This window comes from Lissotriton helveticus, chromosome 1_2 (genome assembly GCF_964261635.1).
Source record: "Lissotriton helveticus chromosome 1_2, aLisHel1.1, whole genome shotgun sequence".
NCBI classification, from domain to species: Eukaryota; Metazoa; Chordata; class Amphibia; order Caudata; family Salamandridae; genus Lissotriton; species Lissotriton helveticus.
This window is the reverse complement of record NC_136058.1, coordinates 2,260,847-2,277,932: the sequence shown is the minus strand read 5'-3', so window position 1 is coordinate 2,277,932 and position 17,086 is coordinate 2,260,847. Positions and strand designations below refer to the sequence as shown.

Here is a 17,086-nt window from a genome sequence, read left to right as displayed (position 1 = left end):
TTTAGTTTAATATTTTTTCCCCTAAATTTTCAAATGTATTTCAAGGGGAGCCAGTCCAAGATGACAGTCATTCTGGTTACTTCGGACTGGCCATGGCATAGACCTGCTTCATCTGTCACTACAAACAGAGCGGAGTCTTCTTTGCAGGCTTGGTTTTCTCTTAAGGAGTACCTGGAATAAATCAGTGTGCACCTGCCTTTTGACTCTGTAAACATTGTAAGAAAGATTCAGAATACCCATGACTGAGATTTCTGATGAGTTAATGTTCCCTTTATCTGTTAACATGATTCATATTTAAAAAATTGTTTTTAGATGTCTGCTTGCAACATACTGCTTAAAATGCAAGTTCTTATTGTGTTTCCCTTGTAATTTGTGGCTGTTTTAACATTCTTCTTACATTATTTCCTTTTCTGTTAGGTTTCGATACATTATACTGAAACAGAAGTTTTTAGAAGCCTTGTGTGTAAACAATGTAATGTCCTCAGTAGATGAGCCACAACACGTAAGATTATCCATTTATATATTTTGTTAAATACTGTTTAGTCTTGTGGTTGTTACATAACAATTTGTGTGCAGCATGGTTTAACTATCAAGAGTGACCAGGTGGTTTGAAATTTTATAGTTATCAATTCATTTGAAATACCACTTTCGTTACATTTTCTTTTCTTCTCTCCATGTAATTGCATGAATCGTCGGCAGATTACACATTGCTAATGGAGCATGGCCACTGAGAGTGACAGAAAATTTTTATTTGACAGATTACTAAGGTTTTGGGTGAGATGAAACTGGAATTGTTGCAAGGGTTATTTATATAAAAAAAAGAAAATAAGTAAATTGGTGCTGTCACTCAGAAAAAAGGAGATTTTCGAAATTTTTCATGCATCAGTTAGATGAAAATATTTTTAAGATTCTGTATTTTTCTTCACATTCTTTTTCTTCCAGTTCTTTTATCAGAAATTTGAATTGCCCGTAGGGTACTAGGAATTTGTCTAAATTGGGTTACTGGTTGAGGGGGTCAAACCCTTTCAAAGCAGCAACCACAATTCTTCTCAGTGTGAAGTTGACTTGCAAGCAAACCCTAAATTAACCTGTGCTCAACCCTTGGGTAGCTTAGCAAAGAGCAGACAGGCTTAACTCATAGGGAATGTATAAAGTATTTGTGCAACACCTCAAACAGTAACACAGTCAATACACACCACAAAAGATTTTGAAATATAGAGTAATTTTTTATAAATAAACTAGACCAAAATGACCTAAATCCAACCAGTAGAACGGGAGATATTTGATTTTAAAGTGCGGAGTTGCGAGTGTGTCGTGCATTCTGGGTGATGCATCAGTTGGGAGGAGTTGCAAGGCTGTGATGCACAGTCCGTTGTCGAGGCTGCCGTCAACGAGGGATGCAAGGGCCTACACCGAGGATGCAACACACACAGGCGGTTCCCAATGAGATGCAGGTTGCCATGCAATGTGGGTCTTTGTAAAGGGTTCAATCCACGCAGCAGCAGAGATGTGTCAGTTAAGCTTGGGGTTGCGCGGCGCAACAGATGAGATGTATTTATTCCACTAGAGCCACAGAAGCTGGCAAAATACCTTAAGCCCACTTCCAGGTGTCCAGAACTGGGGGGGAGGGGGGCACCACTTGGCAGGGTAGACTCTTAGATGGAAGAGTCCAGGGGCCGGTGCAAGGTTGTTGAAGACTTCTGTCCCTCAGGCTTAAGTCAGGAGGCTGACCAACTAGCCCTTGGAGTCACTCTGGGTTCTGGGTACAAGAGATGTAGGTCCAGTCCTTCTCACCCAGCCTGTAGAGTAGCAGGTAGCAGGTCAGCACAACAGAGCACAGCTAGGCAGTAGTCCAGCAGAGTACAGCCCAATAGAGAGGCTGTCCTTCATCAGTACTGCAGACCTTCTTCTTGACAGAGTATCCACAGGTCCAGAGGTGTACTGAAGTGGTGTTGTGCGAAGTCCAGTATTTATACCCATTGTTCCTTTGAAGTAGGGGAGAAACTTCTAGAGGTTTCACCTTGTAGTCCCCAGGCATCCTGCCTTACCTGTCCTGGCTCCAGACTAACTACAGGGTGTATACATCCTTTTGTGTGAAGACAGGACACAGCCTATTCAGGTCAAAATGAGGCTCTGCCCAGCTCTTCCCTCCCATCCTGCCAGTGATAGCCTTTCCTGGCACACCTAAGCTCCCTAATTTATGTGGCTGTCCAGGAGGAATTCACAATGTCCAGTGAGCTACACCCAGTCATGTGACGAGAGACCGGCTACAGGCACTAAATGTCTAAGGCAGGAAAATGCCAACTTTCTAAAAGTGGCTTCCCCATAACTTCCCCATAAATTTCCCATAAGTTGGGATTTTAAATTAGGAATCCAAAGACACCGAACATGAACTGGTTGCCTGTTCCAATTTGGAATTTACACTTATAAAATGTAATGCAGTAACTCAAGTGTTATATTATGTGAGAGGTAGGCCTTGCAAAAGTGAGAAACTAATGTAAGAGTTTTTCACTACTAGGACATGGGAGACCGAAGGCCGGCAAAAGCGAGTTTAGCAAAAAATAAAGAAGGGAGGCATAAAGTTGGAGGTAAGACCACCCTAAGGCAGACAAGGTCTAACACCAATACTCCGCATGTTTCCCCTTATTGGTCAGGCTTCTTAGTTATTGAATTACCCAGTCCAGTGGCGGTCTCCAATGGGTACTTCTAGTTAGGAACACGTTTTCATGTGAAATTGATTTTTTTGGTTTGTTAATAACTTTAGAGCTGTTTGACGAATCTTCGTGAAGCTTTCCCCAAAAAATCTCAATCACCTCGTGTCCTTCCTGGAAAGCTGCAGGCCAAGAAGAAAGGGAGATGGTGGCGTCCCGAAATGCGTTTTCCTAATGCAGTATTCCAAAGGAAACTGAGCAGCGGTATAGAAAAAACAGCTTTAACAGAATTACACTAAATTTGCCAGAAAGCTAGATCTTTACTCGGAAAAAACATGCTTTTGTGATTTGATGTAAATCTGTTTGGTAGTTTTAATGAAATTAAGGTTCAAAATGTATAGATATTTGGACTTAGCCAAGCGATTTGATTGACAGACAGTAACATATTTTGCTAATAAGTTTGGCACAGTTTGACAAATATTGACGAAACTTAAAAACGAACAAAAAAACAAACAGTTTATCCACCTCCGCTATTTCCTGGAAAGTTTTGGGGTTATCCATTATAGAGTAACCAAGTAAAAGGGGGCTGCAAAACACAATTTTCCCATGCCATTTCCATAGGTAATTTTAGACCGTGCTACAGCTAAAACAGAGGAACAGAATTAGACTAAGTTTGGCAGAAAGCCAGATCTTTACCCAGAAAGTGTGTTTTTTGTGATTTGGTGTAAAATTTGTTCAGTAGCTTTTGAGAAATTAAGGTTCAAAATATATAAATATCCGGATGGTTGGGTATTCAAGAGTCTCGTGAGATTCCTGCAGGCATTAATCTTCAAATAATGAGGCAACCTGATTGGTCAAAAGGTCCTTTTTTTCACGTCGGCCATCTTGCTGTCATGAGAGCGAGAGGCTGCTGCGAGTCCAGCCAAAGTACTTGCTCTGATTGGCAGGCCGGAACATAAACAGAAATGTTGGGACCGCCATTTTAGAACTCGGATACTTTCCCTGTGTCCTGAAAATTCAAAATAATTAAGGTATAATGGTAGAGGTTAGGGATAGGGGAGGTCATGAGGAAAGAAGGTTAATTTTGGAACAAATTATTTTTTTAGGGTCCTGCGATCCCTGTGCTCAAAAAAGCGTCTCACAGTATGTGAGATGTGCTGGCTCCCAAAATAAAAAATAAAAAAAGACCTTGTGCGGCAGGGGTTTAGCCAGTTGGTGGGGGGGGGAGCTGGGTGCAGGATCTGGCCGCATGCCAGTCCTTATGGCGAACCCCAAGTCGTGCACGGCCAATGCCTTGAGCGACTGGGTTGACATATATACGTATGGTAATAAAGTCCTTCTTTATGTTTTAAAATCATTTTTTAAATTGACTGGAAAGAAAACAAAGTTTATTGTGACATTATAGTCCAATATGGTAATAATATCTTACTTTACATTAAAAATAAAATCTTCGAAATTCACTGAAAAAAAGCAAAGGTTAATGTGGTAGTTAGGTTACAATGTCAGTTAAAACTTAACATTTCGAACTAAAATAAGCACTACTTTCACTTGTTATATTTAACTGAAGGAATTCTAACTTGTACCCTCTCCATGCACTGCTTATGATCTCACATATCACATCACTCATTAAATCTTCTATGATATAATCGATAACATCGCAAATAATATCTGAAATGACATAATTAATGACAACACTCTGTATGACGGGTTTGCGAGTTATAGTTTCTTCAATTCTCTATGACGGGTGAACTACCATACCTAACTACAATGCCACTTAACCCACTTTACATTTTTTCATTGTGTATGTATATATGTACAACAGTCTACGTAGGAGATTCAGAGAAAGGGGTTACAAAGATCAGGTTCTCAAACAAGCACCACAGAAGGTTAGTGGTATCAAAAGAGATGTCCTACTAAAACCAAAAGAAAAGAAGGAAGAAATAAAGACAGGTCAATAAGGAAATAAGGCGTATCACTGGATACAGTGCTTACCACACAAAGAGATTATGTGAGTAGGCACTGGCACCTAATAAGAAGTGATCCATTGCTCAGTACAGTGGTAAAACTGAGGCTGCAGATGACTTTAAAAAAAAAAAAAGCTAAATCCATGAGACAAAAGCTGGTTGACAGTAGTCCAGAAATAATAAAACCGGAGAGTTGGCTGATGGTGAACCCAGGTTTTTATAAATGTCAAAAGTGTAGAGCCTGCACAATTGCCCAAAATGCCAAATCAGTCATGTCCCCGCTAATGGCAAATCCATGGAAAATTAGATGCTTTTTAAACTGCCGAAGTGAGCATGTAGTTTACATCTTACAGTGCTTCTGCCCAAAGCTATATGTAGGAAGCACCATTCACATGGTCCATGTTCGCATTCTCCAACACATGCGGGCAGTCAAAAACAATGATAAAACTTTTCTTGTGGCACGGCACATAAATGAAAATCCACAAGGGCAAATTGGAAGATCTAACCTTTTTTGCAGTTGACCAGGTGCCAAAAATGAGAAGAGGGGGAAATAGAGAGAGAAAATTGCAACAATTAGAATCAAAATACATAATGCTGTTCAACACCAGTATCCCGTCTTGTTTGAATACAGATAACTATTTGCATGTGCACCTATGCCACTAGCAGTATCCAGAGGAGATGGCTCATTTTAACAACAAGCTCCTAAATCCATAATGAGATTGACAAATGGGTTAGACGTGTTGTAAGGAAGTTGCAAAATAATTGAAAGAAATTGTATGATTTTAGCATTTGGAGTCAGGGTGTCAATAGGGTGTAATATTAATGTAACTAAATGACCTATTTATTTAAAGGTGGGATCATTGGAAACTGTGAGAGAAGGCCATTGTGAAGATATATTTTAAAATGCACTTGCATTTGTTCATATGGTCCATGGGTTCAATGCTGCCAAATTGGTGACAAATAATGGATCAATTGCTGGTTAAGCTCTTGCACTTTATCATCATATGTACTGTATTGACTATAAGTCTGAATTTGCACTTTAGAGTAGAGATTGAAAGAGGCACTTGCACTTTAATCTATACCACTTTTGACTTAATGTCTGTTGAGTCAACATTGTGTATTTATTTATTCAATACCCATATAGACGATATGAAAATGAAGTTATTTGTTTACGATGCACTTGCACTTTAACCGAGTTGACCCGCATAAAGAATTCTTATTAGAGGTTTTTAGTTTTGGAAACATATGAAATGCATATGATTTAAATATGCACTTTTATGTTTTTAATATTGGAAACTCTTTTTTTATATATTTTGAATACACATTTTTATGTATTTATATGATGTGTATGTTTGAAAGCTGTGGGATGAATCAGGCACTTGCCTAAAACCCCAGCTTTAATGGAATTTGAGCAAAAAGGAAAAGCTTTCTTCATTGACTGTATATTGCATGTACAGGAAATTAAAGACTCCAAATTATCGCTATTTATTGAACAAGTTTTGCAACAAATTAAAAGTGAAAAAAATGAATTTAAAATGATTGAAAAAAGACCAGCACGCAAACACTGGTATGGTTGTTGAAATCACGAATGTGAAAGAGTCTGTCTTCCATTGCCATGGAAGTAGCGGACCACGTGATTGGGAGCTTGTCATTTTAAATGAAGATATGGCAGCGGCCGTTAACTGTGTGAGCAAGCCAGTGGAGACAGGCGAAACGCATTACCAGAAGAAAATAAATGAGAGTCCTTTAAATTGAAACCCGAGTCCTTGTATCGGTATCCAGGGACTGGAGGGAAACTGGAGTTGGTGTTCACACACATATATATATATTTATATATACACACATGTATATATGTATATGTGTGTGTCCAGTGGAAGGCTTGTAGTAGCCGAAACGCGTAGGCCGTCCTAATCGTTGCACGTTCTTTTTGCACATGGTGTGTAAATAAATACTTTTGTTTAAAAACTTACCTGTTGCTGTGCCGTGACTTCCATCGCAAGGAGCGAGGTGAGAAGATTCTAAAGGAATATATATATATATATATATATATATATATATGTGTGTGCGCGCATATATGCGTGTGTATATATGTGTGAGTGTTTATAAATGTGTATGCGTGTATAAATGTGTATGTGTGTATATATGTGTGTGTGTATATATGTGTGTGTGTATGTGTATATATATGTGTATATATATATATATATATATATTTTTTGCAGCAAATGCGCACCTGCGCTTTTCAACAGGCACACGCAGCGCTCCTTAGCTATCCAGCCTGCATGCCTCTCACGCCTCGCAGCTCACCTTTTCTCCTCATTTGTACACATGTGCCCGACGCGTTTCGAGGCTGACCGCCTCTTCTTCATGGGGCATAGTTCAAAAAGACAGGCAAGGCTCTCATACTCGTTTGGCACCAGCTTTATTTCACTAGTGAGGGAACGCCCTAAGTGGGCGTGGCTTGTCACCATCAAGAATGATGGTTGTTGTAGTCCTGAATGAGAGTCCATATAAAATACCTTAGTTCGGTGGCCTGAAGTGTTGACAAATTATTAGCCAGTGTTTGTAAATCCTTGAGTAGGGGGAGAGCTGGCGAACTGCAAGGCAATTGTTGTCCATGGGAACGCTGCACCAGGAACCTTGCTTCGTGCGAGGAACGGCCTCTCCGCGCTGTGTGTCAGTAGGAAACTGCAGCCGGTGATGGTGCTCTGTTGCACGGCCAGGGGCAGCCGTGAGGAATTTTTTGCAGCAAATGCGCACCTGTGCTTTTCAACAGGCACACGCAGCGCTCCTTAGCTATCCAGCCTGCATGCCTCTCACGCCTCGCAGCTCACCTTTTCTCCTCATTTGTACACATGTGCCCGACGCGTTTCGAGGCTGGCCGCCTCTTCTTCATGGGGCATAGTTCAAAAAGACAGGCAAGGCTCTCATACTTGTTTGGCACCAGCTTTATTTCACTAGTGAGGGAACGCCCTAAGTGGGCGTGGCTACATTGTCTTGTCACCATCAAGAATGATGGTTGTTGTAGTCCTGAATGAGAGTCCATATAAAATACCTTAGTTCGGTGGCCTGAAGTGTTGAAAAATTATTAGCCAGTGTTTATAAATCCTTGAGTAGGGGGAGAGCTGGCGAACTGCAAGGCAATTGTTGTCCATGGGAACGCTGCACCAGGAACCTTGCTTCGTGCGAGGAACGGCCTCTCCGCGCTGTGTGTCAGTAGGAAACTGCAGCCGGTGATGGTGCTCTGTTGCACGGCCAGGGGCAGCCGTGAGGAATTTTGTGCAGCAAATGCGCACCTGCGCTTTTCAACAGGCACACGCAGCGCTCCTTAGCTATCCAGCCTGCATGCCTCTCACGCCTCGCAGCTCACCTTTTCTCCTCATTTGTACACATGTGCCCGACGCGTTTCGAGGCTGGCCGCCTCTTCTTCATGGGGCACAGTTCAAAAAGACAGGCAAGGCTCTCATACTCGTTTGGCACCAGCTTTATTTCACTAGTGAGGGAACGCCCTAAGTGGGCGTGGCTACATTGTCTTGTCACCATCAAGAATGATGGTTGTTGTAGTCCTGAATGAGAGTCCATATAAAATACCTTAGTTCGGTGGCCTGAAGTGTTGAAAAATTATTAGCCAGTGTTTGTAAATCCTTGAGTAGGGGGAGAGCTGGCGAACTGCAAGGCAATTGTTGTCCATGGGAACGCTGCACCAGGAACCTTGCTTCGTGCGAGGAACGGCCTCTCCGCGCTGTGTGTCAGTAGGAAACTGCAGCCGGTGATGGTGCTCTGTTGCACGGCCAGGGGCAGCCGTGAGGAATTTTTTGCAGCAAATGCGCACCTGCGCTTTTCAACAGGCACACGCAGCGCTCCTTAGCTATCCAGCCTGCATGCCTCTCACGCCTCGCAGCTCACCTTTTCTCCTCATTTGTACACATGTGCCCGACGCGTTTCGAGGCTGGCCGCCTCTTCTTCATGGGGCATAGTTCAAAAAGACAGGCAAGGCTCTCATACTCGTTTGGCACCAGCTTTATTTCACTAGTGAGGGAACGCCCTAAGTGGGCGTGGCTACATTGTCTTGTCACCATCAAGAATGATGGTTGTTGTAGTCCTGAATGAGAGTCCATATAAAATACCTTAGTTCGGTGGCCTGAAGTGTTGAAAAATTATTAGCCAGTGTTTGTAAATCCTTGAGTAGGGGGAGAGCTGGCGAACTGCAAGGCAATTGTTGTCCATGGGAACGCTGCACCAGGAACCTTGCTTCGTGCGAGGAACGGCCTCTCCGCGCTGTGTGTCAGTAGGAAACTGCAGCCGGTGATGGTGCTATGTTGCACGGCCAGGGGCAGCCGTGTGGAATTTTTTGCAGCAAATGCGCACCTGCGCTTTTCAACAGGCACACGCAGCGCTCCTTAGCTATCCAGCCTGCATGCCTCTCACGCCTCGCAGCTCACCTTTTCTCCTCATTTGTACACATGTGCCCGACGCGTTTCGAGGCTGGCCGCCTCTTCTTCATGGGGCATAGTTCAAAAAGACAGGCAAGGCTCTCATACTCGTTTGGCACCAGCTTTATTTCACTAGTGAGGGAACGCCCTAAGTGGGCGTGGCTACATTGTCTTGTCACCATCAAGAATGATGGTTGTTGTAGTCCTGAATGAGAGTCCATATAAAATACCTTAGTTCGGTGGCCTGAATGTTGAAAAATTATTAGCCAGTGTTTGTAAATCTATGAACTATGCCCCATGAAGAAGAGGCGGCCAGCCTCGAAACGCGTCGGGCACATGTGTACAAATGAGGAGAAAAGGTGAGCTGCGAGGCGTGAGAGGCATGCAGGCTGGATAGCTAAGGAGCGCTGCGTGTGCCTGTTGAAAAGCGCAGGTGCGCATTTGCTGCAAAAAATTCCTCACGGCTGCCCCTGGCCGTGCAACAGAGCACCATCACCGGCTGCAGTTTCCTACTGACACACAGCGCGGAGAGGCCGTTCCTCGCACGAAGCAAGGTTCCTGGTGCAGCGTTCCCATGGACAACAATTGCCTTGCAGTTCGCCAGCTCTCCCCCTACTCAAGGATTTACAAACACTGGCAAATAATTTTTTCAACACTTCAGGCCACCAAACTAAGGTATTTTATATGGACTCTCACTCAGGACTACAACAACCATCATTCTTGATGGTGACAAGACAATGTAGCCACGCCCACTCAGGGAGTTCCCTCACTAGTGAAATAAAGCTGGTGCCAAACGAGCATGAGAGCCTTGCCTGTCTTTTTGAACTATGCCCCATGAAGAAGAGGCGGCCAGCCTCGAAACGCGTCGGGCACATGTGTACAAATGAGGAGAAAAGGTGAGCTGCGAGGCGTGAGAGGCATGCAGGCTGGATAGCTAAGGAGCGCTGCGTGTGCCTGTTGAAAAGCGCAGGTGCGCATTTGCTGCAAAAAATTCCTCACGGCTGCCCCTGGCCGTGCAACAGAGCACCATCACCGGCTGCAGTTTCCTACTGACACACAGCGCGGAGAGGCCGTTCCTCGCACGAAGCAAGGTTCCTGGTGCAGCGTTCCCATGGACAACAATTGCCTTGCAGTTCGCCAGGTCTCCCCCTACTCAAGGATTTACAAACACTGGCTAATAATTTTTTCAACACTTCAGGCCACCGAACTAAGGTATTTTATATGGACTCTCACTCAGGACTACAACAACCATCATTCTTGATGGTGACAAGATAATGTAGCCACGCCCACTCAGGGCGTTCCCTCACTAGTGAAATAAAGCTGGTGCCAAACGAGCATGAGAGCCTTGCCTGTCTTTTTGAACTATGCCCCATGAAGAAGAGGCGGCCAGCCTCGAAACGCGTCGGGCACATGTGTACAAATGAGGAGAAAAGGTGAGCTGCGAGGCGTGAGAGGCATGCAGGCTGGATAGCTAAGGAGCGCTGCGTGTGCCTGTTGAAAAGCGCAGGTGCGCATTTGCTGCAAAAAAAAAAATAAAAAAAAATATATATATATATATATATATATATATATATATATATATATATATATATATATATATATATATATATATATATATATATATATATACATGTGTGTGTGTGTGTGTGTTTTTTGCTTCTCTGGTATCTTGTTAGCTTGATACTTGATATCACTCCACACTCTTCCCCATGGTGTAATTGTATTCATAGATTGAGGTCTATCCATGTTTGGTCAACTTTTAATGAAATTGTTTCTGTAAGGGTTACTTTTTTTACTATTTCATCGCTTTCCTTCAGCACAGGGCTCTAACATCTACTACAGTCTTTTACTTTCTTACGTATGTATGTATTTGTCAGTCTATCAGAGGGAATGGCAAGGATGACCAGCATATTCTGCTCTTGATCTAGCACATTATTTTTTTGCTGACATCTTACAGCCTACTAACAGTTATTTATCCATGTCATGTATTTATTATTTGTTTTTCAATTGCAGCTAGAAGTTACAATGCAAGAAACTGTGAAGTGCCTGCATGCTTTAGAAGAATATTGTCCCTCAAAAGAAGATTACAGCAAACTGTGCTTACTCCTCACATTGCCTCGTCTAACCAGCCATGCAGAGTTCAAAGACTGGAACCCGAGTACTGCACGAGTAACTTGCTTTGAAGAATCATGTGTCATGGTTGCAGAGTTCATCCCTGCTGACAGGAAACTGAGCGAAGCTGGGTTTAAAGCAAGTAACAACCGTTTGTTCCAACTTGTCATGAAAGGGCTTCTCTATGAGTGTTGTGTGGAGTTCTGTCAGAGCAAGGCAACTGGAGAGGAAATCACAGAAAGTGAAGTCCTTCTTGGCATAGATTTGCTGTGTGGTAATGGTTGTGATGATTTGGACCTCAGTTTATTATCATGGCTTCAGAATCTACCATCCAATGTTTTTGCTTGTGCTTTTGAGCAAAAGGTACTTAACATTCACGTTGATAAGCTAATGAAACCCACAAAACCAGCTTATGCAGATCTTTTGACGCCACTCATCAACAAACTTTCTCCTTACCCATCGTCCCCAATGAGACGGCCTCAGTCCGCTGATGCATACATGTCCCGTTCGTTAAACCCAGCTCTAGATGGACTGTCATGTGGATTAAGTAGCCACGATAAAAGAAGCTCCGATATTGGAAGCAAGACCTCACCAATGTCACACTCGTTTGCTAACTTTCATTACCCTGGAGTACAAAGCCTTAGTCGGAGCTTCATGCTTGAAGCTTCGGACTGCCACAGTATTTATGAAGAGAGCTCAGAACGGTAAGTTATCTTTTTCTAATGTCAAAAACATAAATTCTCAACAAAGTACTTAAGGTATCCTAATTACCTGCACCCAAATTCAAATAATTTACTACTCATCAAATTCACTTCACATTAATCTTGGTTTGTTCTGACATCCTGTTAATCTGGGGAAGGGCGAATCATTGTATTGATTTTACAGGTCTCCACCAATTAAATCATTCCCCAGTGGTAGGAGCGACCCCTAAGAAAGGATGATGTATGTTATTGCTCTGTATTTCTTACATACTTACTTCTTAATCCAACCCCTACATTCAAGATTATTTCAACTAGGCTTTTTTTTATCTCTCATATGCTCTCTCTATCTCTGCATTTACCTTTCAGTTATGTGCACTTTTAATTCAGAGCAACCTTTCACTGGGCTCGAGAGAGTAAGATTTCAGATTTTCCCACAAGCACTCTGGATGTACACCTTTAGTTGCTGAGGACCTAATGTTGTGAGTTGAGATTTGGAAAGCCCTTTGTGGGGATGCTATGTTGATGTTAAGTATGGTTATTTAGGAGTTGTCTGGCAATTGTTTTCAATGAATAGTCTGAACGGTTGACTCTGTTCTGAAGGTAAAGATTAAGATCTAGTGTTAAAAATGGAAATGCTTGTTGGGAATTACAAAAGCTGATTGATCCATAGGCTTCCATGGTTATCGTTTATCTCCATGAATTGATTCTATTATAACTCTGATTCCGAGCAGGGAATCACTGATAGTGATGTTATTACAAACTATGGACTGGAAGAACTTTGGCCAGACTGATGATTTCATCCTGGAAAGACTTGTTGTCTGTGTGCAATAGTTCGCAGTTGTTAAGCATGGGAATGAACGAAGAGTTTTGTCTGGCTGCGAGCCCACTGTGATTAAATGTATTTGTGTGTAGTGTTTGAAGGAAGAATCTACAAGGTCAGTGATTTCCTCCACTCTGTACCAGTGGAAGTGTTTTCTCCCTCTTGGGAAAAATATAATTTTGTCAGCTGCGCAGTGGAAAAATTAAAAGTTCCAGGAATGTGACCTGTAGACCACATGCTTTGTATAAGCCTGCCATTTAGTGTTGAGTCTGAATGTTTGCACTTTGTTTTTCTTCGAAAAAGTATTTTCCAGGCATAAGGTAGGTGACTCCTCCATTCAGTGATAGTGCACATGGCATGGACTCCATTGTTGGATTGTTTCTTGCCGCTTTTGGGTTCGGACATGAATTGCGGCCCTCCGGTTCGACACCGTTTCTCTGGTTCCACTCGGTGCGCAATCCACTACTCTCAACGGTATTGTTTCTTGTTCGCGTTTCCCATTCGCTGCGTATCGTTTCTTCTCAAGGTCTTTGATCGGAAGATTCGTGTAGAGACATTGGAACAACCTACCCATGTCGGGCCCACTAGCAGTAGATGGAACTGACTCCATTTAAATTATGTCCCGGGTGTCGTGCTAAGTTTCCGCCACGAAGTGTGCAACCTGTGTCTATCCCTGGAACAGGACTTCGACGCATGTCGTTCTTTTTGATCTAGGAAGATGCTCCGTGACAGTCTGGCTCAGCGTCACAAAATGCATCGGCAAGCAGCTCCACACTGGATATATTTGGAGAAGACTCCGACCTTAAAGAATCCCACGTGCAAGAAGATGATATAGAGGAGGAACACGTTTCCGAAGCCTACTCCGACTCGGAAGACCAAGTAACATTGGGTCAACGTACAATGAGTACTGATACTCCCTTACCGAAGAAAAAGGCTCCGGTCCTCCTTCTGCCTTCGGGCCAAGGTCGGCACCGAGGAAACGTTTTGAAAGCCCCGCCCGCCGGCCCAGCACCGAAATATAAACCAAAGCCTTCCGGCTCTGGGTTGAATCAGCCTCATACGAGCACCGAACCGAAACTTCGGCATCGAAATCACAACATGTTGTATTGACAATCCCTTCGTTACAGAAAAATAAACCTTCGAAGCCGAAACCTTTAACACCGAAAAATCTAGCACCCTAAGGAAAAACACCTCTTCCATCTAAAGAGCCTCTTTTTGACATTCTACCTGCTAACACGAATCCGAAACAAAAGGAACTGTTATTAATCCAGATACTGGGCATATTCATACACAATTTCCAGACAAAGGGAAACCAGATTTACAAGAGGACTACCCCATTCCTCTAAAACTCAAAAATGTTGGTACTAACCCTTCTCCTCCTCCTAGTACACCTCCTTCACCCATTGACCCAAATTTAATCATTACACTCACAAATTCCCAACAATTACCTGATCCACAAGATGAATGGGATGGGGATGAAGATAGACTACAGGACATTCTTTGTGATCCCTGGGAAGAATATAATACAGATCCCAACACTGATACTGATCCGGATCTATACCCCTCCAGGCCCTCCCCACCTGATGATAACGTAGGGTATATGGAGCTACTCAATAGGGCTGCTCAGTACTATGGGGTAGAATTACATGAGGAGGCCCTTGAAGAGGATTTTCACTTCGAGACCTTGATTTCCTCTCAAAGAGCAACACAAACACTGCCTATGCTCAAGGGAATGATTAAGCTCACAGATTATATTTTTAAAGACCCTGTGCGTGCAAGGATTGACACACCCAGAATAGACAAGAAATACAAGCCAGCGCCTACTGACCCCACCTACATCAAGGGTCAAGTCCCATTAGACTCCCTGGTAGTCTAACGTTTGCAAAAGGGCCCTCCTCCTGATAAGGAGTCTAAACTGATCGATGCCTCTGGCAAGAGAGTAGCGGCGCAAGCAGCCAATCACTGGCAAATTGCGAACACACAAGCTCTTCTAGCTTGCTATGACAGAGCTCATTATGATGAGCTAGAAAAATTAATTCAGTTTATCCCTGATGAACATAAAACTAAAGCTACTGATCTAATTCAAGAGGGGAAATTAATTTCCAATACATTTATTAGGTGCGCTTTAGACCGCAGCTTGCGCAGTCAACACTAGCATTTTGCTATGCAGACGCGCTTGGCTCAGAATTTCTGGGTTTAAACCCGAGGTCCAAGCCTCTATTCTAAATTGGCCTTTTGATAAGGAGCACCTCTTCGGTCCCACTGTAGACACTTCTTTAGAAAAGAAGAAGAAGGATACAGCGGTCGCTAAATCCATGGGGGCTTTGCAACTCCCTTCCAATCGGGCCTCCTTTGTTGCTCCTTTTACAGGGGGGGGATCCAAGAACACATTATCAGAAAATCCCTCCTCATTTTACCAAGGCAATAATCAATCGCCCTCATCAAGAGATTACTTTAGAAGAGGATTTAGAGGGAATAACTGTAAGGGAAGAGGTAGAGGCAACTCAACACGCACTTCCCCTGCAAACAACAAACAGTGACTTCCTTCCTCTACCCCCGATCATTACACTCCTATCGGGGTCGTCTCTCCCAATTTCTACCCATCTGGAATACAATCACCTCAGACAGATGGGTTCTACAGATTATCCAATATTGTTATTGCCTGGACCTTACCGACACTCCACCAAACATTCCTCCAAGATCACACACAATGTCCCAAGAACATTTGAACCTTCTCAAACAAGTCATTCTCTCTCTATTGGAAAAAGGAGCTATAGAGCCAGTCCCATTACAATATCAAGGGGCCGGTGTATACTCCCTATACTTCCTAATTCCCCAAAACGACGGCTCTCTCAGGCCTATACTAAACCGCTGAGATCTAAATCTATACATCCAATCAGATCACTTTCACAAGGTGACACTCCTACAAGTGCTCCCGCTCCTTCAGCAAGGCGACTTTCTGTCCACAGATTTAAAGGACGCCTACTTCCATATTCCAATACACCCTGCTCATTGCAAATGCCTCAGGTTTGTTGTAGCTGGACCACATTACCAGTACAAGGCGCTCCCATTCAGAGTCACCACTGCTCCCAGAGTTTTCACCAAATGCCTGGCAGTAGTCGCAGCTCATTACGAAGACAACACATTCACGTATTCCCATACTTAGACGATTGGCTCATAAAAGCCAGCTCACAAGCAAAATGTCTACAACACACTTACAAAAAAGTGCAGCTGCTCCACGATCTTGTATTCACAGTAAATCTGTCCAAGTCCAATCTCCAACCCTCCAGTACACAAATGTATTTGGGATCCACTCTTGATACACGAAAGGCTCTGGCCTGTCCCAATTCGGCCAGAATCCTCAACATTCAAACTCTAGTTTTCCAGGTCCTGCTCAGTTCTTCATGCAATTACTGGGAATGATGGTGTCTTGCATCTTAATAGTCCCCTATGCAAGACTTCAAATGCGTCCCCTTCAAGAATGCTTAGCATGTTAGTAGAATCAGTTCAGGGTCAGTTATCAGATCTAGTGTTGGTGGACTGCCGCACTCTTCGCTCTCTGCAGTGGTGGAATCCACAAAACCTTTCCAAAGGGCGGCCCTTCATTGACCCAGTTCCACAGACTGCGCTAACAGCAGACTCATCGCTCACTGGTTGGGGAGCTCATCTCCAAACTCACACAATTCAGGGCAGCTAGAGCTGATAGCAGTGTTTCTAGTACTCAAAGCCTTTCAAGTTCACCTTGTAGGCAAAGCTGGCCTGATACGTACAGACATGACAGCCATGTATTATATACAGAAACAGAGGGGACACACTCTCTCCAGCTGTCACAACTTACACAGACCATCTGGGAGTGGGCCATACATCACAAAATGTATTTCCACCCAGAAAACCTTCCAGGAGTAGACAATCGGTTTGCGGACCTGCTCAGCAGGCACAGACAACAGATTCACGACTGTGAACTCCACCCTCAAGTTCTCCTCCCAATCTTTCAGATGTGGGACTTCCCAGACATAGATTTGTTCGCCACTCACCGAAACGCAAAATGCCCAAGCTTCGCCTCCAGGTATCCACACCAATTGTCCATGGGCAATGACTATGGATGAACTGGTCAGGGATATTTGCCTACGCTGATCCGCCTCTCCCACTCATTCCACTAGTGGTTCGGAAGCTCAGGCAACCGTCCCTCACACTAATCCTAGTAGCTCCCACATGGGCCAGTCAACCTTGGTTCACCACCCTGTTAGAGCTCTCAGTAGTTCCTCATCAAAAACTACATCTCACATCCAATCCCCTCACACAGAGCTGTGGAGAGGTAAGACACCCAGATCCCAGTCATCTCAACCTTGCGATCTGGCACCTGAAGTCAGAGTTTGGCTACCTTAATCTTCCGCCAGACTTAATGACC

The 17,086-nt window shown here is 43.5% G+C and overlaps 1 protein-coding gene across 1 annotated transcript in view; it reads left to right on the top strand.

The window, feature by feature from the left end:
• The window catches only part of WDR47 (WD repeat domain 47), a 381,791-nt gene that overhangs the window by 131,824 nt on the left and 232,881 nt on the right, over window positions 1–17,086 (top strand). The window contains exons 4-5 of the mRNA XM_078668245.1: window positions 418–502; window positions 11,059–11,861. Coding sequence (XP_078524371.1) covers window positions 418–502; window positions 11,059–11,861 — 888 coding nt within the window. The remainder of the gene's footprint in view (window positions 1–417; window positions 503–11,058; window positions 11,862–17,086) is intronic.